The sequence below is a fragment of the Myxocyprinus asiaticus genome, chromosome 39, assembly GCF_019703515.2.
Source record: "Myxocyprinus asiaticus isolate MX2 ecotype Aquarium Trade chromosome 39, UBuf_Myxa_2, whole genome shotgun sequence".
NCBI classification, from domain to species: Eukaryota; Metazoa; Chordata; class Actinopteri; order Cypriniformes; family Catostomidae; genus Myxocyprinus; species Myxocyprinus asiaticus.
Genome location: NC_059382.1, coordinates 21,958,407 through 21,982,097, shown reverse-complemented (window position 1 = coordinate 21,982,097; position 23,691 = coordinate 21,958,407). Strand labels below are relative to the sequence as shown.

The 23,691-nt window shown below is 41.2% G+C and overlaps 1 protein-coding gene across 1 annotated transcript in view; it reads right to left on the bottom strand.

Annotated features, from left to right (window-relative positions):
* Positions 1–14,974: 14,974 nt before the first annotated feature.
* The window catches only part of med13b (mediator complex subunit 13b), a 46,647-nt gene continuing 37,930 nt past the window's right edge, over positions 14,975–23,691 (bottom strand). Inside the window, exons 23-30 of the mRNA XM_051679372.1 lie at positions 23,218–23,441; positions 22,985–23,127; positions 22,744–22,902; positions 22,418–22,564; positions 22,120–22,280; positions 21,657–21,821; positions 21,377–21,477; positions 14,975–15,911 (exon numbers count right to left, since the gene is read on the bottom strand). Coding sequence (XP_051535332.1) covers positions 15,779–15,911; positions 21,377–21,477; positions 21,657–21,821; positions 22,120–22,280; positions 22,418–22,564; positions 22,744–22,902; positions 22,985–23,127; positions 23,218–23,441 — 1,233 coding nt within the window. The 3' untranslated portion in view covers positions 14,975–15,778. The remainder of the gene's footprint in view (positions 15,912–21,376; positions 21,478–21,656; positions 21,822–22,119; positions 22,281–22,417; positions 22,565–22,743; positions 22,903–22,984; positions 23,128–23,217; positions 23,442–23,691) is intronic.

The following is a 23,691-nucleotide window of genomic DNA, read 5'->3' as shown; positions in this document are numbered from 1 at the left end:
GGCTGAATTACTGGGACATCATTCGGAGCTACTGGCTGGATCACACGAAGCCTGGAAGACTGTAGTTGCCCCGCTCTCCAAACTATCTGCCAGGTAAAGGATCTTCGTCTCTCCTCCGCCACAGAAACATCCACTTCAGCTCTGCTGTTACCCATCCCAGAACCATCTCTGGTGCCCATCAGGGAACACCATCTCAATCCTCCTGCACCCTATTCCGGGGAGCCTGACAGATGCCACAAATTTTTGTCACAATGCTTGCTGGCTTTCTCTCTTTATCTATCTTCCTTCCCCGACGGAAGCATTCAGGGTGGCATACGTAATCATGTACCTGGCGGGGTGGGCATGTGACTGGGTAACGAGGCTAGCATCGCCTGGGTATGTGTGTGCACTGCGGAGGAGAGGGACACATCACCTCCATCTGCCCAGTAAAAGCCAGGCACTCACCAGAGACCAGGGGACGGCTGGTAAGTGCCACAAATTTTAATCATCCTTCATGCTTCACACCTTTCTGCCAGCAATCACTGACTGGGGCCAAGCATGTCGCCAGGTACCGGCCCTTTTTGATTCTGGAGCGGAAGGTAACCTTCTGGATGCTGATCTGGCTGACACTTGGGGTGTTTCCGTGGTCCCTGTGGACCCGCCCATCAGCATCTGTCCCATCAGCGGTACTTCACTGGGGCACATTACTAGAGACATGGTCCCGGCGAGTTTGAGGGTTTCTGGAAATCATGAGAAAGAGATTGTGTTTTATCTGCTATGGACCCCTTCTAGCCTAGTTGTACTGGGCCATCCATGGCTGATAACACACAATCCGCGCATTGACTAGGCTGGTAATACTGTTACGTCTTTTGTCGTTCCCACTGTCTGCAGTTTGCACTGTCTCCTGTCTCTCCCTCTATTTGTGTGTTTCAGGAGGAGAGGGTTGATCTGTTGGGGGTTCTGGCAGTATATTATGATCTGAGTGCAGTCTTCAGTAAGTCTCGGGCTGCATCTCTACCTCCTCACTGCCCATTCGACTGTGCGATGAAGAAATACATCAGTGAGTTGCTGACGGCAGGCCTCATCCACCCTTCCTCTTCTCCGGCTGGTGCGGGGTTCTTCTTTGTGGGTAAGAAGGATGGTTCGTTGTGCCCCTGTATCGATTATCAGGGGCTGAATGACATCACTATTAAGAACAGGTGCCCATTACCTCTGATGTCTTTGGCCATCAAATTGCTGCAGGGGGCGACCATTTTCACAAAGTTGGACCTTCGCAACACATACCATTTTGTGAGGATCAGGAAGGGGGATGAGTGGAAGATGGTGTTAAACATAGCCACAAGGGTCACATTGCGCCATGTGAGGGTTGGACGTGTGAACGGCGAGCTCTGCGCACTTTGCTAGTTTTTGATACTTTTTATTTCATAAACCGGTGAGATTTGATACACCCTGATTCTTAATTGTTTTATGAAGACAATATGTCAATGAATTCAAAATCCTTGGGCTCTGGAGATATTAAAAGACACTTACATGCTCAAGCTGATACCCCAGACAGGGCCGCAGACTAGGGACTCAATTTGGATGGTGCGGCGGGAGAAATTCAGCGGCAACTGGCGAGCATGTCTGCAATGCTTGCGAAGGTTGTTGCAGACTTGGAGGATCTGGCTGTAATACTTCGATCGATCACTTCCATGGAGGCGAAATTCACTGAGTTGGTTACAAGATTGTCGGACGCTGAGAAACGGATCGATTATCTGGAGTCATCGGAGAGGGAATTATTTGCTAATCTGCTAGCGATCAAGACAGACTTGCAGCACATTTGGGAAAAACTGGAGGATTTGGAGAATCGTAATCAACGAAACAATGTCCGGATTGTTGCAATTCCTGAACATGAGGAAGGCAGAGATATGGTGAAATTCCTAGACGAGCTCTTCCCGAGTCTGCTCGACATAACAGGCCATAAGCTGAAAATCGAGCGAGCTCACAGTGTCCCGGCTCGCAGATCCACTGAGGGAGACAGGCTGCGATCAATTCTGGCCAAATTTCTGAGATCATCCAATAAAGATCTCGTGTTAAGCGATGCGAGGAGTAAAGGAAAGATTTCTTGGAAGAACCACAGCATTTTCTTGTTCCCAGATTTTGCGAATTCGACAAGAGAGGAACGTGATCGATTCAAGGAATTCAAGAATCCCTTACATCAAAGGAAGATCGCGTTTGCTCTGATGTTTCCGGCCAAACTGAAAATAGATGCTAAGGATGGCCGTAGAGAATTTACATGCCCACAGCAAGCACTGTCCTTCACAAAAACATTGGAATGAGTAAGCCATTTGGTGTTTTTCATGTTGCTGTTTAGTGGGCCTTTCTCACTGAACATATACTCGACTGCCCGAGGAAGCTGGGCGCCTTCTTTGTTTCTTTTTGTACTGGTTCCACCTAGCGGCTGGAGTTTGCTTGTGTAATATCATTTCTTCGGGACAGCTTGTGGATAAATCTGCACATTTTTGGTGCTTATGCCTACTGTGGCATGGAGTTTGTTTTGTGGAACATCTCTTGCAGGACATTGGAGTGATTGGGTCTTTTGTTGCACTCATTTATCGGCCGAATGGGCCGGCTTACTGAATATTAATGCACATGTTTTTCTTTTTTCTGTTTGTTTGGTTCGGGGGGAAGTCTGGGGTTTGATTGTTACACTAATGTTGGAATGTGGTCTTTATAATATTGTTTTGACACACAATCTATTTTTTCTAATATGTCAAATGTTAATATGAGTGGATTATTTCTCTCCACATGGAATGTTAATGGGTTGGGGCACCCCATAAAAGAAGGAAGGTTATTTATTTTCTTAAACATAAGAAATATGATATAGTGTTTCTTCAAGAAAAGCATCTTTCCCAGCAGGAAGCTGGAAAATTTGGGAAGATATGGGTTGGACATGTTTTCTTTAGTGCTGGCTCAAGTAAGAACAGGGGAGTCATTACACTGATAAGTAAACATATACAATTCAAATGTCTCAAACAGATTAAAGATAAATTAGGAAGAGTCATTATTGTTTCAGCAGAAATTCAGGGACAAAGGTTGATTTTGACAAATATCTACACACCAAACACTGATGATCAGGCCTTTTTTATAGATCTTGAAGGGATGTTGCAAGCCGCTGGCACCACTCATGATATAATATTGGGAGAAGACTTTAATCTTTTGATGGACTCAGTCCCTGATCATAGTGAAGCAAATGTGTGCAAGCCCCCTAGAGCAACATTGATGCTTCACAGGATGTGTAAATATCTTGGTCTTACAGATATTTGGAGACATTTGAACCCATCTGGTAGGGACTATACATTTTTTTCATCAGTCCATAAGATTTATTCTAGAATAGGTTTTTTTAAGTTCCTCATTTCATCTGTTGTTGATTGCTCAATTAGAAACATCTTAGTCTCAGATCACGCCCTGGTGAGTCATATAGTTGGCACTTTAATGTATCCCTTTTGCAAAATCCTGAATTTCAACAAATGTTAAAGGCTGAAATGAATGTTTATATGGAGACCAACTGGTCCTCAGTATCCCCTATGGGCGTGGCTTGGGAGGCACTTAAGGCAGTTCTTAGGGGTCGGATGTGCATCATTCACCAAAAAATCCAAAGCACGAGAACTCGTGGAGTTGGAAGGGAATATTAAAAGTGCCGAGGCAGAGCTGAAGTGTCAAATGTCGTCTGATGGCCTCAGAGAATTGACCCAATTGAAATGGAGATATAATACTATTTTGTCACGGAGGGTGGAGTTTTGGCTATTCAGGGCAAGACAGTCATACTTTGAGTCATGAGACAAAGCAGGGAAGCTTTTGGCTAGATACATTTTACCATTCCCTCAGTGAAATCTGCTGGTGGGGAAATATTTACCTCAGCCATTGATATTAATAATGCTTTTAAAGAATTTTATCTTAATCTTTATAGTTCCACATCTTCGTCTACTGATGAAGATATTAGGAAGTTCCCTAGATAACCTTGGAAGAGCTTGACGAGGTAATTAAGACCTTGCCTACAGGTAAGGCTCTGGGACCAGATGGTTTTCCGCTGAATTTTTTAGATCTTATGCTACAGAATTGGCTCCACTTTTGTTAGAAGTTTATATGGAATCATTAAAGGATGGAAAGCTTCCGCCAACCATAACACAAGCGTGGATCAGTCTGATCCTTAAAAAGGACAAAGATCAAAGCGAGTGTAAGAGTCACCATCCAATTTCCCTGATCCAGCTAGACGTAAAAAATACTGTCAAAAATTCTGGCTAACCGATTAAGTAAAGTTATGACATCCCTTATACATAAAGTTCAGGTGGGGTTTATTCGGGGCCGCAGCTCTTCTGATCGCATTAGGCGTTTCATCAATATTATGTGGTCAGTGGCGAATGATCAGACTCTGATCGTGGCCATCTCACTTGACGCCGAAAAGGCGTTTGATATGGTAGAATGGGATTATCTTTTTAAGATTTTGGAAATATACGGGTTCGGGAATACTTTTATTGGATGGATTAAGCTACTTTATAGACACCCGATAGCGGCGGTACAAACAAATGGATTAATTTCAGATTATTTTACTCTGGATAGGGGCACCCGGCAGGGTTTCCCTCTTTCCCCATTATTGTTCTGTCTTGCCCTGGAACCATTAGCAGCCGCGATAAGAAGGGAAGATGATTTTCCAGGGGTGGCGGCGGGAGATATGGCGCATAAGCTTTTGCTTTATGCAGATTATAATTTATTATTCATTTCTGACCCCATTAGATCTATACCTTGCCTCCATAGAATTATTAATTCCTTTTCTAAGTTCTCGGGATACAGAGTCAATTGGTCTAAATCCAAAGCTTTGGCTCTGACAGCATACTGCCCAGTAACAACTTCCAGGCAGGTGCCTTCCAGTGACCTAAACAGGGCATTAAGTATTTGGGCATTTTATTCCCAGCACTTTTGTCTGATTTAGTTAGAGTTAATTTTGACCCCTTAATAAAAAGGTTTTCGAGCGATGTGGGCAGGTGGGTTTCATTACATTTATCTATCATTGGGAAGGTTAATGTTATTAAAATGAATTGTATTCCAAAATTCAACTACCTGTTACAATCTCTCCCTGTAGATGTCTCCCTCTCTTATTTCAAGCAATCTGATAGCATAGCGAAGTCTTTCATTTGGAATGGTAAGCGTCCCAGATTACATTTCAATAACTTACATAGGCTGATTGACAAAGGTGGGCTAGGCCTACCCAAGATTTTGTTTTATTATTATGCATTCGGTCTCAGACATTTGGCCCATTGGTCGCTTCCACCTGAAAGAGCCCCTCCCTGGTTTTATATTGAACAGGAAGTTCTTGCCCCTATTTTTCCATTGCAAAGCATCTCTATCAAACTAATCAGAGAAGTTAAGTTACACCCTGTTATCTCACATTTACACTCGGTATGGACAAAAGTGTCCACAGTGTTTAATTCTGACATTTAAATGTTGCCTCAAGCATATGGCTAAACCTTAAATTATGTATTAATAAGTCCCCTTTCTGCTGGTCAGAGTGGATTGTGAGGGGGTTACTACACTCAGCGCCCTGTATGAGAGTGGAGTGTTGAGATCTTTTGGAGCTGTGCCACCTGCTTTGTATTGTTTTTGGGAGTAGCACACACACCCTTAAAGCGGCAGATACTCTGGGAAAGGTGATCACTGCTTTTGGAAAAGGTCATGAGGCAGACTAATTCAGAGTCTGGGGGACGGAGCTTCAACTTCTCTCAAGAGATTATAGGAGAAAGATTTAAATTTGGTATTGGAGGAGGGAGAGTGGGCTAGGATTCTAAAAAATGTCAAGTCTGCATCTAGAGATGCAAGGGTTCACCTTATGCACGTCAAGATTTTACATAGATTTTATTGGGCCTCCTCTAGATTGTATAGGCTTGGTCTTAAAGAAACACCCACCTGCTGGCGATGCCAGTCGGATGATGGAGACACGGCCCATGTTTTTTGGTGGTGTGCTGAGATCCAGGAATTTTGGTTGAAGGTTCAGAGTTTTGTGTGTGACGTGTTGGGCACTCAAATTTTACTTTGAGTACTTTTACTTTATTTTTACCCCAGACTTTGTATTTTGGGCGATGGGGCAGTCATAAATTTGGGGAACAAACATATAAAAAATTGGGTTCTGATCAGTATTATGATTGGCAGACAAATTATTTTAAGAGGTTGGAAGTCGGACGTAGCGTCATCATTTCTGGAGTGGTGTGCGGAGATGGGGAGGGTGGCAGCTTTTGAGGAGGTGGCAAGTAGAAGGCTGGGGTTTGGGGACTTGTTTTTCAGAAAATGGGGTAATTATTTAGTTTTTAGGGGACTCTCGGGGAAGGGATGGGGAGAGAGAGGTCTAGTTTAATTATGTATGTTTATTTTATACTTTTTAAATTTTTTTATTTCTTTATTTTTTGTTTATGTGTGTATTATTTTATGTGACCACAGGGGTGTTCGCTGGGGGTTAGGGTGGGGTTGGTGATTGGGGAGGGATATTAGTGGGGGTTAAATTTGAAATGTTGATTCAGTGTGTATGTGTTGTGTTTTTCTCCATTGTGTTTTTTTTTTTTTTTAAATCAATAAAATTTTTTAAAAAACATGGCCACAGGGCATTTTGAAGACTTGGTTGTGCCCTTCGGGCTTACCAACGCCCCCGCCGTTTTCCAGACACTCATCAATGACGTGCTCTGTGACATGATTAATAAATTTGTCTTCGTGTATCTAGATGGCATCTTGATTTTTTCCCGTCTATCCAGGTACAGATAGTGCACATCAGGTGGGTGCTGCAGAGGCTGCTAGAGAACAAGCTCTTCATGAAGGTGGAGAAGTGTGCATTCCATGCACAGTTGGTTCCATTCTTGGGGTACGTCTTGTCATCCAAGGGCGTGCGCATGGACTCTTCTAAGATAAGAACCGTCACCAATTGGCCAACCCCGGTGTCCCACAGAGCCTTGCAGAGGTTTATGGGGTTCGTCAATTTCTACTGGCATTTCATATGCAATTTTAGCCCCTCTCACGAGTCTGACCTCCACCAGCACCAGGTTTTTATGGTCTGATCAGGCACAGAAGGCTTTTGAGGCCCTCAAAATCAAGTTTACCTCGGCCCCCATTTTAATTGTGCCTGATCCGGCTCATCAATTTGTGGTGGAGGTCGACGCATCAGATGTGGGCATGGGTGCGGTTTTCTCTCAGTGCTCATCTGAGGATGGCAAGATTCACCCTTGTGCCTTCTTTTCGCACTGCCTCACACCGGCAGAATGGAACTATGAATTTGATGACCAGAATCTGCTGGCAGTCAAGCTTGCTTTGGAGGAGTGCCGTCACTGGTTGGAGGGGACCTGAAACACCTGTCTTGGTGTGGACTGACCATAAAAATGTAGAGTACATCAGGTCAGCCAAGAGATTAAATTCTCGGCAAGCTCGCTGGGCTCCTCTTTTCCGGTAGATTCAACTTTACCATTTCCTACCAGCCGGGATCTAGAAATGTCAAACCTGATGTGCTCTTTCACCTTTTTGAGACTTTAGGCACTCTGATCCTCCCAACACAGTCATTCCTCAGCACCGTGTGGTGGCTGCTGTGTCCTGGGAGTTCAAGTCAGAGGTTTGGAGAGCACTTCGGGACTGATGGTCCCGGAGGGAGTACAAGAGGGTCATATGTTTGTATTGTAGTCAGTCTGCCCCTCTGTCCTGCAGTGGGGTTATTCTTTCAGAGTGGCATGTCATCCAGGTATGAGACACACAGAGGCCATTATTCAGCAGCGGTTCTGGTGGCCAGCAATGGGACAGGATGTACGACTTTTTGTGTTGGGCTGCTCTGTTTGTGCTCGGGGTAAACACTTTAACCATCCCCGTTGGGAATTTTAAAACCCCTGTCCGTGCCTTCGAGACCCTGGTGACACATCACACTCGATTTTGTCACAGGGCTTCCTGTGTCCCGTGGCAATACTGTTGTGCTAACAGTGGTGTACAGGTTCTTGAAGGCAGCCCATTTAATTCCACTTCCGGGGCTGCCTTCAGCTCGTGGGACAGCAATCGCTGTCATGGATAACGTCTTCCGGATTCACGGTATTCCGGTGGATGTGGTCTCCGACAGGGGTTGTCAGTTCGTGTCCCAGTTCTGGAGGGAGTTCAGTCGGCAGTTGGGGGCATCGGTTAGTTTGTTCTCTGGGTTCCACCCCCAGACCAATGGCCAGACAGCCAACCAAAGTTTAGAGGGATTGCTTCGTTGTGTGGCCACTAAGAACCCCTCATCCTGGAGCAAGCAGCTCAAGTGGATAGACTATGCTTATATCTCCCAGATGGCATAATCTACGGGCCTCTCCCCATTTCAGTGCTGTGTTGGGTATCAGCCACCATTATTTGTCGAGCCACCATTATTTCTAGAGCTCGAACCTGATGTAGCAGTGCCCTCGGTCTGTCCTTTTCTATCGCATTGCAGGCATACGTGGAGATTGACCAGACGGGTGCTTCTCAGAGCAGAGAGATGTATAAAGGCTCAGGCGGATTGCCACCGGATGGCAATTCCCAGGTATACTGTCAGCCAAAAATGTCTGGCTGTCTGCTAAAAAATATTTTGCTCAAAGTCCCCTCATGTAAACTTGCTCCCAAATTTATTGGTCCCTTCCCTGTGGTTAAGATTTTCCAAAATCAAGCCTGTCTTCCGGTCGCCTTTCCAGACTACTGACGATCCTGAACCACCTCCCCCAAGACTTATGGAGGCTCAGCTTATACTGTTAGTCCATTGTTGGACGTCAGGAGGCGGGGCTGGGGGCATCAGTATTTGGTTGATTGGAAGGGTTATGGGCTTGGGAAGAGGTGTTGGGTTCCGACCCGGGACATCTTGGACCGCTCTCTCATCAATGAGTTCCGCCGATGCCACGGGACAGGGGTCTGTGGAGCACAGGTGATGCTCCCTGGGGGGGTACTGTCGGGGCTCTGGTCAGATCATCTGCTTCCGCATGGGTGTGTCTGTGTGTGCAGTCTGTGTGTCGCCATGTGGACTTTGTTTATGTTGTTGTGTTTGACTGTTGTCACATGCCGGCGTGGATGTGTTGCCCAGCTCGTGTGTGTGATTGCTCTCACCTGTGTGTCATTCGGCGGCGTGTATATCTTTCCTCTCTGTGCGGCTTACTGTCTCAAAACTGCATAGTCTGTTCCAGTCTCTTGTTTGTAATAAGAAGAAATAGTTTATTTTCTCGAGCAATTGTCCACTCACAGTCTTTTCTGTTTGTGTTTTCTTAGCAATCGTCCGCTTCCTACCTTAGTTTTAACCCTGTTCTTCTTCTCTACTGCCCGCCCAGTGTCTGCCTCCTCTATCTCCTCCCAAACCCTGTGGACCTGGCAGTGTCTATCTCTCTCTGGGCCAGCTGGTCATTGGAGGGGCTTGCCTATCTGGTTCGGCTCATCATTTATCTCCGTGAGCCATCAGCGGATTTGGGTCTAAGCCTCTGTGGGTGGTTCCAGTTAATCATCTCCTTCTCAGCTGGATTCTGTCATTTTCAATAATGAATTCATGTACCTGCACTTGGGTCTTGCGAGTGTTTCATGATTATTTTAACAAGCTAACATTTTATTCTCCAAATATGGCTGGATTGGAGCAATATTTATTTAGACCGATTTTCAGTTCAATACACTCATACAATAATATATGTATATAAATGTATAGAGGAGGCATGGGCTAGTTGCCACACTGGAAATTTGAGACAAGGGTTTTATCTCAGGAACTGCAAGGTTTTGATTCCAAAGAGCCTATTACACAAATAGTTGCTTTCTCTAGCAGTGGTTTTGCATACTGGTTTCAAACTCCTAATTCAAGGGGGGAGTGATGTGGGATCACAGCAACATTTCAAGCATTGTCTCCAACAAAGTATCATCCTGAGCAACCATGAAATCTTCTCTGTGGAGCCCTGCAATGAGCAGATGGCCTTTCCTACATACGCAACATCAGTATATTGACTGACAATGAAATCCAGATGAGACCACATTAGAGTCCAAATTGACATCTATCAAAATGACCGAATCCTCCTCTTAGTGGTGCAATGATCTATATTATTGGGCCCTCACAAATCAATAGTTATTACAATAGCCTTATTCTACAAACTTACAGTATTGCCAGATCTAAAATCCAATGCAAATACAATGCTTCTGTATCTTCTGGATAACAAAAATCTGTATTTCTCCTGCATTCATATGGACCAAAAAAGCTAAACCATGCTTAAGCGGCTGTTGAAACGTGACCAAAATCCACACGTTTGTCATCCTGGTCTCTGTTTTGACTCATTAGGACACCTTGGCTCAGTCTACACCCTCAAAGTGTATCTGTTTACCCATGGATCTCATTTGATGAGACATAAGGCAGTAATTGGATGAGGCTTGTGATCAGATGTTCTCTTGGGGAAGCTAATTCCACTCTTTCTGACCTGCCTAATCTGTTAAAACCAAGCTGGGGTTAATGGATCTTCCCCCACCAACTGCTCTGAAAGGATAGGATAGCCAAACTCCTACAACCTGAAGAAAAATGTAACGTGCGCTATTCTGACATACAAAGGCAAAATGCAGTAACTACGACAACACTGAAATTGAGATTTTTTTTTTTTTTTTTTGGTTTTAGTGTGGATTTTGTAGTTACTGCAATTTTAACACTCTGTTTTCTCTGAATCTGAGCATAGTTGAGCCAAACCATCTGTCACAGGCAACCCGGTCTCATAACAAGTTGTAATTATGGTACAAAATGGCAGAGTTTGCTCATACAAAAATGTACAACTTTTACTCCCATAGAAGAAAATAAGCAAACCAAAAAGTGAAGGTATTACAATTTTTCCTAAGTTTAACCCCTAACCCAAACATAACCATGATTTTATTAGGAAAATAACTTTTGTGTACCACAGAAATAAAAAACATCGCATTTGGAACCACACTGATGTCACAGTGAAATCCAAAACAGTAGGTTGACTTTTCTTTAGCTAAAATTTGTCTGTGCTTACCAAAATTTTATTTACTGTCCCCAGTGGCCAAAGCGGTAAGTGTTGTTGGGCATATGGGCACATGTGAGCTCCTTTTTCTGGGTGTAATGTGATGTCCACGGAGGGGTGCCAAAAGCAAGTTATAAGTACGTTTTTTGTTTTCAGTTGTACAGGCTGTTTTGTGAAGCGGAATGCTTGTTTTATAAACTGAACCCCCCCCAACCCAAACCCCAAACCTTAACCTGTGGAATCAGCTGAGTAAAATAATGTTCAAAATATAACAAATCAACATCATGCTCGTCACTGATTATGTAAATGCAATTATGCATAATCAAAACCCGAGACTCCCACGCTGCTGATGCAACACACTTCCAGTCGCGCCACAATGTCTGATAGGAGATGCCGCTTATCAGAATGTCGGTATAATGTGGCCAATCCTAGGATACCGGAACTGTTGGAAACAACATGCAGACTTCCTGTGTGATCACGAGTAAAAGGTAATCATATTACAGGTTACTGACATACATCAGATATTTGTAATGCATAAATATATATATGCAATGAGCAACCTAATCTGTTCACAGATGTTCAGGACAGATCATAGTCTAAGAGACCCGATTTCGGTCATGACTCAATTTTGACAAAATGTGCAGTTACTGCATTTTGTCTTTGCACTGCAGAACAGTGGATCACTACTCCTGATAAACAAAACACAATTCCTGATAAAGTTATTTATGCATGAGAACTTGAGCGCAAGTGAATAGAAGATACATTTTCATGATTAGCACAGCAGAAGTCATACTTAAATGGATATCATATAGCACCCCTTCTGACAAAAATCGTTAATCTGACTGTAATATTTCCCATTTACTGGAAAGAGTGGGGGAGGTTTTTTCATCCACTGGGAGGTAGCTAACAAAACAAAATTTTAGCATATCCAGCAACCACATTTGCTGCAGCTTGAGTTGTGTATTCTTTATTTTCTTTAAATTCTCTTGTTTGGGGGAGGGGTGTTGTAGATGAAATCACGCATAAATACATGTTAGCACTCTCTAGCAAATGGATGTCTTTAAAATCCGACGCACAATGGCCACTGTCAAGCATGTTGGCAATCCAAATAGTCCACCTGCCTCCTCTCAGAGTCCCAACCCTGTAATTGTACATTTGATTTGACAGACAGCTACATTATGATCAAATGAAACAGAGCTAATCATGCTTTCCTGTCTATTTCATCTGCACCAATTAATTCCTTCCATACAAATTCAATGACATTTTGCTTCTGTGACACATGGTGAGGAAATGTCTTCTGCATTTCCCTCATTTTTCAGAGAGGAGCAAAAAGATTTTGGGTCTGCTCAGATGCAAAGCAGATTCTACAAGATTTTTTTGCATTCACTTAAAAGATCTTTTCAGTAATGTTAAATCTAGTATTCCTCCTTTTCAGCAAGTAACTGCAATCACAGGCCTTGAGAAATAAAAGCAATTATAAATGTCACTCCTCCAGCACAGCAAGTTCATGATATTAAGCCTGTCTCCTCTTATATCTCTTCTCCTAAAAAATTTGTAAGCAATTAATTAAATTCCCATGTCCGTGCCTGGCAGTCATTAGTCTAATATCAGCTTTCAAGGGAGCTCTCAGATGTGGCAGTCGCCATGCCAGGTCACATCACCAGAGACGTGAACCTCAATAAAGCCCCCCCGCTTCCCGTTCGCCCTCTTCTCCTCTTTTTATTGCCATTCATTTTCCATCAGCAATATGATGCCAGCATTATGCTTGACTGATGTGGGGAGACAGAGCAATTTCCTGAGACACTTAACACCAGGTCACATGGGGTTGAAATACGATAGACAGATACAGCTATTCAGAGGTCGCTACTTGAGATGATGCCAACACAGATGTTATGTCAATGGCTCGGGGTGAGGAAAACACTTTCTTTCCTTGACGGGTAAGGGCTCAGAAAGCCATGCTTCGATTTTGAAGGACGGCAAAATGACACCTCAAGTGCGCTTTCAATTTGCGCAATGGAATTAGGTAAAAGAGAGACATCACTTGAGTAGATATTGAAATACATTCATAACCGCCTCATAAAGGAGACTTAATATGGAAATGAACTTGGACTGCCAGATGTTTCCTCTATGTAATAGAAGTCATTACCATCACATTTAGAAGGCTACTTCATTTCCAAAGTGCCTCACATTACGCAGTGAATCATATTCCTTTGCGAACATGGTAACAGTGCATTACACACAGATAATGATGACTTTGTTATCCTGTGGTCGGTGAGGCCCATTTCCCAGCTCCCCTAACTACAAATGTCAACCCCGACAGGCAATTATAGGAGTCCGATTACTCCTTCTCTGCTATCAGTCCAATCTTAGAGACCCTGGCATGGTGAAGAGCTAAAGGTAATTTTCCCCTGGGCCTGAAACAAGGCCATGATATCGGCTATTAAAGGCCTAACAGGTTTTGTCCAAGGAATCTGCTGGATGCTTGAGTGACATGTAGTCGATATCCTCCGCTCTCTCGGGTCATCTCAACTGTCAGCAGTGTTAAGTTAGAAAATGCTACACTCAACAACTGATAACATTTGAAAATTACTCGGCCATAAAACATGTTGAAAGACATTACTCATGAGTACAAAGTTGAACCCTAAAATATAGCCTATATTTAGAACAAACTGTATAATTGATAGGATTTCACAGGGTAAAGTCTGAAACACTTTAAAGAAATGTAAATAAATACGTGTTCATCGTTGTACCTTCATTGCTTTGAAGAGGGATGTGATGAGATTTTCCCGCCTGAAAAAGCGCAAGTACTTTGGATACTTCATTAAGCATCTCATGAAAGCGTAACAGCCCCACCTGCTGTCCAAATTTAGCTACAAAGGTATCACATGACAGAGATTTGAAATACTACGGAGCCCCTTAGGGGACTTGGAGGGAATTACATTTTTTAAATAGTTTGGCATTCCCTACCACTGGTATTTGTAGTAAAACCATAGTAACCACAATAATTACCACGGTTTTGCAACAGTAGTATAGTAATAATACAGGAAAACTTTTTTGTTTACTACAGTTTTATCATAGTTATACATGGTTAATTTGTTGCGGTACATGCAACAAGACATTGTTTAAATGTTTTTTTTTTTTTTTTTTTTTTAACTCAGCCATGGTTGCTGCAGATTTATTACAGTTAAAGTATGGTTAATTCTCGTAAGGGTTAACCTACTTTATAGCTACTTTTGACTGTAAAGGTGAAATTCACAAATATTAAAAAAACTTTTTATATATTAGTATATATTTAAATAAGATTTTTGGCGGAACTATGGTTACCATGTTGTATATATTTTTGTAAGGAGTTACTCATTTCAACAATTCTTGTCAAGCTGCTTGCAAATTAATTCTGCAACACAAGCCAATGATTGTGCTTATGTTATATAGCCCTACATATGTGAATAAATCTGTCACAATTTTCATTTTGGTTCTGTTCTGTTTGTTTTCACTTTGAGATCTTACACCATGACTCATTACAAATACATTCTGCATGTAATTTTCCTTTCACTAAATAGGTATCAGTGCCTCTAACCTTTAATCTTTCTTAGTAGTAATTTCCAGATGACAAAAATCAAAGTCAAATCAAAATGTATTTTCACACGAGGAGTAGGGATTTTATCTGCAGACAGAGACAGGAGAAAAGTGACAATAATTCTCCAGGGCCCATAATCATGACACGAATGGTGATGGTGATATAGAGACGCAGTGCTCTTGGGGATCTCAATAAACAACAATAACATTGCTATAAGCACAATACAACAGCTAATGTTATGCACCCAACCTCAGCCTCCACTTCAGTTGCATCAGGAAATGAGCGTTCATGCCAAGCAGCCAGTCACTTACATGAACAGGCCTGATGAGAATTGTACCATGTCGTTTCAAAGGGATTTGAGCAGAATAAATACACAGCAATTCCTCCCTTGAGGATTTATCATACCTGGAGGGCATGATGAAACCTCCTGCAATATGGTGTCTTTATTTCGAGATATTTGCTCGAAATCAAGGAAGATGCAGAATGACGAGGGCCACAGGTTTCAGGCTTTACAACTTTATTCCTAAAACATTGGCTGCACCATCCATAGCGGCACACGATTGTATGTACACATTTATATACACACAATTCTCTAAATCTGTAATATAAAATATATAATCCGACAATGTACCTCTTGTCCTCTTATTTGAACACATTAAATTGCTGTACAGAACTTTCTGTTGCTACATCCTATCTTAAAGTCCACACCACACAAAGGTAAGAACATGAGCTCCTGTATACTTTATCTGTACACTGTGACAGTAAAAATCGTGGAGAAAATATTTCTCTAAATATTCCTCTAAAAGCAACCTACAGCAAATTCACTTGTCGGTTTTGTAATAAAGACAATTAATTACATACATGACAAACCATTTTTATTTAATTGGGAAGGCAATATGCAGCTTCCTGTGTTTATATAATATAAAAGATTAAGAAATTACACATTTAAAAACGTACAATAAATAAGATGTATGCAGGCATTTCAACTGAATAAAACCTGACCCAAACTGCACTTTCAGGCCAAATTAATTGAGATCGACTGGTTCCGTTTGTAATGAGATGGACACTTGGCATAAACTGGGCAGCCTGGCATTGTCTTAAGTGCACTGTCTGACTGAAGTTGGTTTGTCCAGCCATGTCCACAGCATGGAGGCCTGCGACGGCAGTGCAGTGATGTGGTGTTTTAGTGGGGTCTGTTCTGTGAAACCATGGCGACAGAACCCCTTGTTAGTTAGAGCATGTTCATGATGAAGTTATACATTTGGTTGAGCACAACAAAGTGCACAGGCAGACAAGAGCGCCGGTCCTGAGTTGCTGGGTCACACGTCAGCCACGAGAGGGCGTTATACTGTTCCAGCACAAATCTGCAACAACAACAAATGTAAAAAAAATCAGTTTTTTGCTTAACAGAAAGGAAGATCTTTTCAGACAGACTGTGATGGACACTGTTTGCTGTTATGTTGAAAAAGAGTTAAGAATGAAATACATGATAACTATAAAATACGGTTGCTGAAATAGTTACAATTTGAGAATAAATATGAATTAAATATATTTAATGCTGTTAAATGTAACTCATTTACCTAATTTGATATAACAACTGTTTTATTCTGTTCGAGTATCATTAAATGATGGAGAAAGACCTTCTAAACAGCTAAGTTATATATGAATATATATAAAATGTAATGGATTGCTTTATATATATATATATATATATATATATATACACACTGTGTATATATATATATATATATATATATATATATATATATATATATATATATATATATATATATATATATATACACACACACACACACACACACACACACACACACACACACACTGTATATGCTTGTGTATCACTCCTTGGCTAAAAAAAAATGTGCCAAGCCCAAAATGGCAAAACATTAAACTTTTAATGGTCTTAACCACAAATCATTGGTCAGGAAATTAGCAAGAATTGAACAAGTAGTTAAAGTAACTTGGTATGGGAAGAGTCAATGTTGTTCCACTCAATGCTGATGGCTTCAAACTGTTGATAAGACCAAATATTCTCTATAGGGTTCAAACCTGAACTCTGACCAGGCCAAAACATGAGCCTGATGGACTTGTTCTCAAGCCACTTCTTGGTGGTCTTCGCAGTGTGGGCAGGAGCATTGTCTTGCTGAAAAATACAATCTGATTGTTCCTCTTGAGAAAACAACTTTTCAGTTGTGGGAAGTAAGCCTTTCTGCAATATTCTCCTGTACTCCAAAGCATTAATTGACTTTTCACAATGAAGTAGCTCACAATTACCAGCAGCTGAAAAGGCTTCCTACACCATGACACCTTTTCCTCCATGCTTCACTGTGGTACAGATGCATTCACTATTGTATTTCTCACTAGATCTTGGAAGACGCCTCTCTGGAGCATTACCATGTAACTAAAATCGTGATTCATCACTCCACGCAACTCTGCTGAACCACTCTGAATCAAACGCTCCATATTCTGCCAAAACTTAATTCTGTCTTTGATGTTTTTCTGAGACAGCAATGGCTTTTTCACATATCTTCTAGACACAAAACCTGCATTTGATAACCTTTTGGTTATTGTTCTTCTTGAAAGAGTCTTAAATTCTGCTGACAGTTTTTGTAGGCTTTTTTTCCTGTCTTTGAGAACTGTGAATTTCAGCAGGTGGTCATCCCTGCATGAAGAGGCTTTGGGCCTCCAAGATTCATCCTTTCTGGCAACATCACCTGTGTTTCAAAGCAATGACCTATTCTCTTAATAGCTGATAGAGAAACAGGGATTTTCTGTGCCTTTAAGATCTTGTAATCTTAATAGCAGCTACAGTTGGCCTGACGTGGACCAGCTATGCGGTTTCTAACAGCAACCCCTGCATGATATTTTCATTTTCCTGAGATTTACTCACTCCTTTATCTTGGGACTCACAACGCTGCATACTGTAGATCTCTCCCTGCTCTATCACTCCTGGTTCAATTTATGAGCTTGTTATCAGGCCTTTGGTGGGCTGCATCAGGTATGGCAAATCATCAATTAATGACTAATCTTTTAAGAAAAAAAATATTATTTTTTGGAAAATTTTGTACACCCAGACATGTCAGTTTTAATTTTATCAAACATTTTAATCATTATCATGAATCTACCTTTTCATACAAGAAGACTATACAAGTGAATTTCCCTGTTTCAAGCTTTTTCCCAAACAGCAAATGTTAATGAACAAATGGTGGCACAGAAGTGCACCAGGAGGGCATTTGTTTAATTCTTGCTAATTTCCTGACCAAAACTTTGTTGTGGAGATTAAAATCTTAATGTTTTGTCATTTTTTGCCCAGGTGTGGGTGTGTGTGTGTGTGTATATATATATATATATATATATATATATATATATATATATATATATATATATATATATTAGGGGTGTGACGAGATCTCGTGATATTAAAACGTGACTATATTTCTCGTTGAGGTGAAAAGCTGTCTCACGATATCAGCATGACGGAGTGTGAGGGTGAAATTAGCATAGAAGATTCCCCCGCCACTTTTAAATCGTTTGTGTGGCAGCATTTTAGGTATCTGGTGGAAACAATAAACGGTGACAGAGTGACAGACAAGACACGAACAAAGGCTGTGTCTTGTTTGGAAGGCTGCGTCCTCCGGAGGTTGCATTTGTCGGCCGCATACGTCATCGAGGATGTCTCGTTTCATTTATTATTATTATTTTTTTCTTATATTCTATCTATTGTCAATGCCTTTTATGTATATGCACTTACATTTATACAATTGTTAACCTTTTTTGCATTCCCAATAAAAAAAAAATTTAAAAATGAAACAGGACAGCCTCGATGACATATGCGGCCGACAAATGCGACCCCCGGAGGACGCAGCCTTCCAAACGAGACACAGCCAATATGTAAGCACTGTAAGAAAATAGCGCCATACACCGTGGCTAACACAAGCAGTATGCAAAGACACCTACAGAACCACCGCAGCTCTCAACTAAAATCAACCAGGTCTGAAGAGACTCAAGTGAAATCATACAGGAGAGAAGCCAGTCAGTTGAGTTTGTGGCAAAACCTTTTACAGTGCTTGCATATTGTTCTGTCTTTTACTGCATATGATAATTCATACTCAGAAAGTAGAACTGAAGTGACATTCATTACAAGATGATTAGTTAAAACATTTCAAAATGCACCTGCATTGTTTTGTATTTTGTGACTTTCAGTCGAATAAAAGACTATTTTTCCAGTCATATACACTACTGGTTAAAACTTTTGAAACACTTGACTGAAATGTTTCTCATGATCTTAAAAATCTTTTGATCTGAAGGCATATGCTTAAATGTTTGAAATTAGTTTTGTAGACAAAAATATAATTGTGCCACCATATACATATATTTCATTACAAAACTAAAATTTATTTTTTTAAAAAGTTTTTGAAATTGATGACTTGGACCAAATAATAAAGAAAAGCAGCCAATAAGTGCCCAACATAGATGGGAACTCCTTCAGTACGGTTTAAAAAGCATCCCAGGGTGATTCCTCAAGAAGTTAGTTGAGAAAATGTCAAGAGTACATGTCTGCAAATTCTAGGCAAAGGGTGACTACTCTGAAGATGCTAAAATATAACACAGTTTTGAATTACTTTGGATTTTGTTTAGTAACAACATAATTCCCATAGTTCCATTAATGTTATTCCATAGTTTTGATGACTTTACTATTATTCTAAAATGTGAAGAAAAACAATTATACTAAAGAATGAGTAAGTGTTTCAAAACTTTTGACCGGTAGTGTATATAGTGTTAAAAGTTCATCTGGTCTCATTCTCGTGAACCCAGTATCGTGTATCGTCTCGTGAGCTAAGTGTATCGTCACACCCCTAATATATATATATATACACACACACATATATACATATATATACACACACATACATACATACACACACACACAGTAGTGGCCAAAAATATTGGCACCCTTGGTAAATATGCGCAAAGAAGTCTGTGAAAAAAAAATCTGCATTGTTTAGCCTTTTGATCTTTCATTCAAAAAATTCACAAAAATCTAACCTTTAATTGAAGTAAAACAATTGAAACAGGAAATCTCTCATTATTAAATAAATATTTTTCTCAAAAACACATTGGCCATAATTATTGGCACCCTTTTATTCAATACTTTTTGCAACCTCCCTTTGCCAAGATAACAGTTCTGAGTCTTCTCCTATAATGCCTGAGGTTGGAGAACACCTGGCAAGGGATCTGAGACCATTCCTCCATACAGAATCTCTCCAGATCCTTCAAATTCAGAGGTCTATGTTGGTGGACTCTCCTCTTCAGTTCACCCCACAAATTTTCTATGGGGTTCAGGTCAGGGAACTGGGATGGCCATGGCAGAACCTTGATTTTGTGGTCAGTGAACCATTTTTGTGTTGATTTTGATGTTTGTTTTGGATCATTGTCCTGCTGGAAGATCCAACCAGGGCCCATTGTAAGCTTTCTGGCAGAAGCAGTCAGGTTTTGATTTTTTATCTGTTGGTATTTGATAGAGTCCATAATGCCATGTATCCGAACAGGATGTCTAGGACATCTTGAATGCCCCACAACATTCAAGATGCAGCACCACATTTAACCGTGGGCATTGGGTACTTCATCTCTGTGTATGCCAAACCCATCTCTGGTGTTTGCTGACAAAAAGCTCTTTTTTGTTTTTGTTTCATCTGACCACAGAACCCGGTCCCGTTTGAAGTTCCAGTAGTGTATGGCAAACTGAAGACACTTGAGTTTCTTATTGGATGAGAGCAGAGGCTTTTTTTCTTGAAACCCTCCCAAACAACTTGTGGTGATGTAGGTGATGTCTTTTTTTTTTTTTTTTTTTTAAGACTTTCTGACCCCAAGACCCAACTAATTTCTGCAATTCTCCAGCTGTGATCCTTGGAGATTCTTTGGCCACTTAAACCATCCTCCTCACCGTGTTTGGAGACAATATAGACACATGTCCTTTTCCAGGCCAATTCGTAATATCTCCAGTTGATTGGAACTTCTTAATTATTGCCCTGATGGTGGAAATGGGTATTTTCAATGCTTTGGCTGTTTTCTTATAGCCACTTCCCATTTTGTGAAGCTCAACAACCTTTTGCAGAACTATATTCTTTAGTCTATCCCATTGTGATTGATTATTAAGGGAATTTGGCCCGTGTGTTACCTCATATTTATACCCCTGTGAAACAGGAAGACATGGCTGAACAATTTCATGTTCCTAGTCACCCAGGTGCACTAAAAAATTTAAAATATCAATGGGAATATACTTCAGATATATTTTACTCATAAGAATTTCTAGGGGTTCCAATAATTGTGGCCAATGTGTTTTGGAGAAATTTTTTTTTTAATAATGAGATATTTCCCTTCTTTCAATTGTTTTACTTCAATTAAAGGATAGATTTTTTTTAAATGAAAGATCAAAAGGATAAACAATGCAGTTTTTTTTCACAGCCTTCTTTGCTCATATTAACCAAGGGTGCCAATATTTTTGGCCACTACTGTATATATATATTTATATATGTGAATGTACAGCCAGCAGGTCATTATCAAGAATTACACTCTACAGGGTTATCAGGACCCTAATGTTAAACCTGAGTATACATATTCCTTAAATAATTTCAGAACATTTAAAATATTCACTGAGGAAAAAACAAAAACAAACGATTAATTGATTTATAATTTTAATCTATTGATAGCTGCTACAAAAAACAAAAAAACAAACAAACAAAAAAACACTTTATTCTAGAAAATAATCTAAAAAAGACTTAAATGGACAGGTGTCAATGGATGATACCTGAGCACATCTGAGGTATGGCTGGAGTCCAGAGGGTGAGAGTGTTTACTGTGATACAACTCATCTGACTGCAATGAGGAAACATTAAGGTGCAAAGAAGCCTGACAGGGAGACAGAGTGAGTAACATTCATTACATATGACCTTTACAGCTCTGTTTAATAGATTAGATTAGCTGTATTGTCCAACACAGATTGTATAATGTAACCTGTAATGTAATCTCTCTGAAGGGGAACTGATTATTACTACAGAGAGGATGTTTTCTGAAAACCTGACACTCACCTTCAGGAAGAGAGGACACTGGTTCTTTGCCTGCGGGCAGGAGGACCAGAACCAGTCAGGCAGTGGACCCGATTTAGCCGTGGACACAAAGTAGCCCAGAGCCATTGGCTGCTGCAGGATGTTGGGGGACTCATCGTGAGACTCCATCCTCTCTGTGCTCTGGCCCTGTAGATGGGAAAAAAGATGATGAGAGGGTTAATTTGTGGACCCTGATCCAGATTTCCCATGCGTCATAAAGGTGACACAATTTTAATGTAATGTTAATATACTTTCTAATGTTAGCCATTTGTAGCCTGATTCTCCCCAAAAGTGTTAACACCGTGACTCTATGGTGCTATCAAAACACTGCTCTGTTTGAGCATCCTAACTAGCTCGACGCAGCAACATTAGCTCAAGCAATGGTGAGTTTTGAGGTTATTTTTGCTAGATCATCTTTGCACGAGGGCAGAGTGAATCAGTTTACCTTGCTGCCGTCTCCTCCGTGGTGGTAATGTGAGCCTGGCGAATGCACTGGGGAGGTGGTGGGAGAGTTGGGTAGTATGTTAATGAGATCAGGATCAACCAGGTCATTCTCTGACAGCAGGTCCAAAATCCCATCCATGCCCCCCATTCCATCTGTGACATCTGTGATCAAAATGAGAACAAAAGACCATTTGATAAATCCACTATTAACACACCATTTAAGATATTTGAGATTAAATGATCTTATAAACAGAACACAGCAAGATGTGCTTGATGGTGTGGTTTTTAAAGTGTCTGACCGTTGATTGGATTAAAGGCCTGGAGGCCGGCAGAGGTGGGGAACACTAGGATGTGAGTGCAAGAGGTGTCCTGAGGAGTGTTCAACTGGGATGTTTGCATGTTCAGGGTCGTGCTGCGGCCAAACACGGAGCCTGTGGATACAGAGTCTAAAAAGAGACCGAGAGAGGAGGGTTATTGAGATCAGGTTTTCTGTTATTTAACTGAACGTGCATCAAATATTTACAGTGACTTTGCTTTTGGACAAACGTTTAAAAAGATCTAAAATGAGGTGCACATCACTGATCAGGAACAGTCCAGGTCCAATGCAGAAAAACTTTTGAATTACCTGGCATGATGACAAAGGAAGCCTGGGGCTCCAGAGCAACTAGACAGGTACTGAGGATGCTGGGACTGTCAGCGGCAGAGATGCCACACATTCGGCACATCTCCTTCAGTCGTCTGCTGAGAGACTGCAGGTTCCGTCTACTCAACAAAATACTCCAATCTGATTGGAGCAAAAACAGCATTTAGATCAAGGCCTCAAAATGCTATGAATGATTACCAAATTCAAGGCAAACGAAACTTACCTTGTAACTCCCCATGACCTATCCTTCCAAGCCGGCCAATCACGATTCGCCAAGGCAGTGAGGTCATCTGCACAAGACCCAGGCACCATTCCCACAGTTTTTGAAGGCCCAGTCGCCGTGCAGAGCCCTTTTTACGCCGAGCTCTGTGTGAATAGGCACAAACGTCACAGTCACACAGAGAGGCCTGGGCTTGAGCAAACTAAGCCATTCAAAAATCAACTCTGAGCACTCACCGGTTGGGTACATCAATGCTGATGGTGCAGGTTTCAAGTAGCTCTCCGTACTGGTCAGTGCATGAGGCCAGGAGCCATCTCTGGTCATGTGACAGGCAATAGGCCACAAACAGTACATTGTATTTCTGAGCAGCTTCTCCGAAAGTCTCTCCCAACTCTGTTTGTTTGTCTTTCACTGGAGCAAGGACGAATGGCGGAGCATAGAGATGTAAACACTCTGGTCTCTGTGGGGAACAAGGATCAAGAGTTAAATATTAAGGTATAATATCCAACTTTGTGAATCTCTAGTAAGTCATATGCCACCTTCTAATCAAAAGAAAAAAATATGAGAGTTTTTCATTGAGAAAATTAAGCCTAGTTTTAGGGCTGTAAAATATTTAAAAAATTTGCATTGTGATATTTTCAGAACAATTAGACACATTTTCCCCCTTAGTTCTTAAAAGTGGCTGTTTTACTTGTAATGTGGAGGATGCT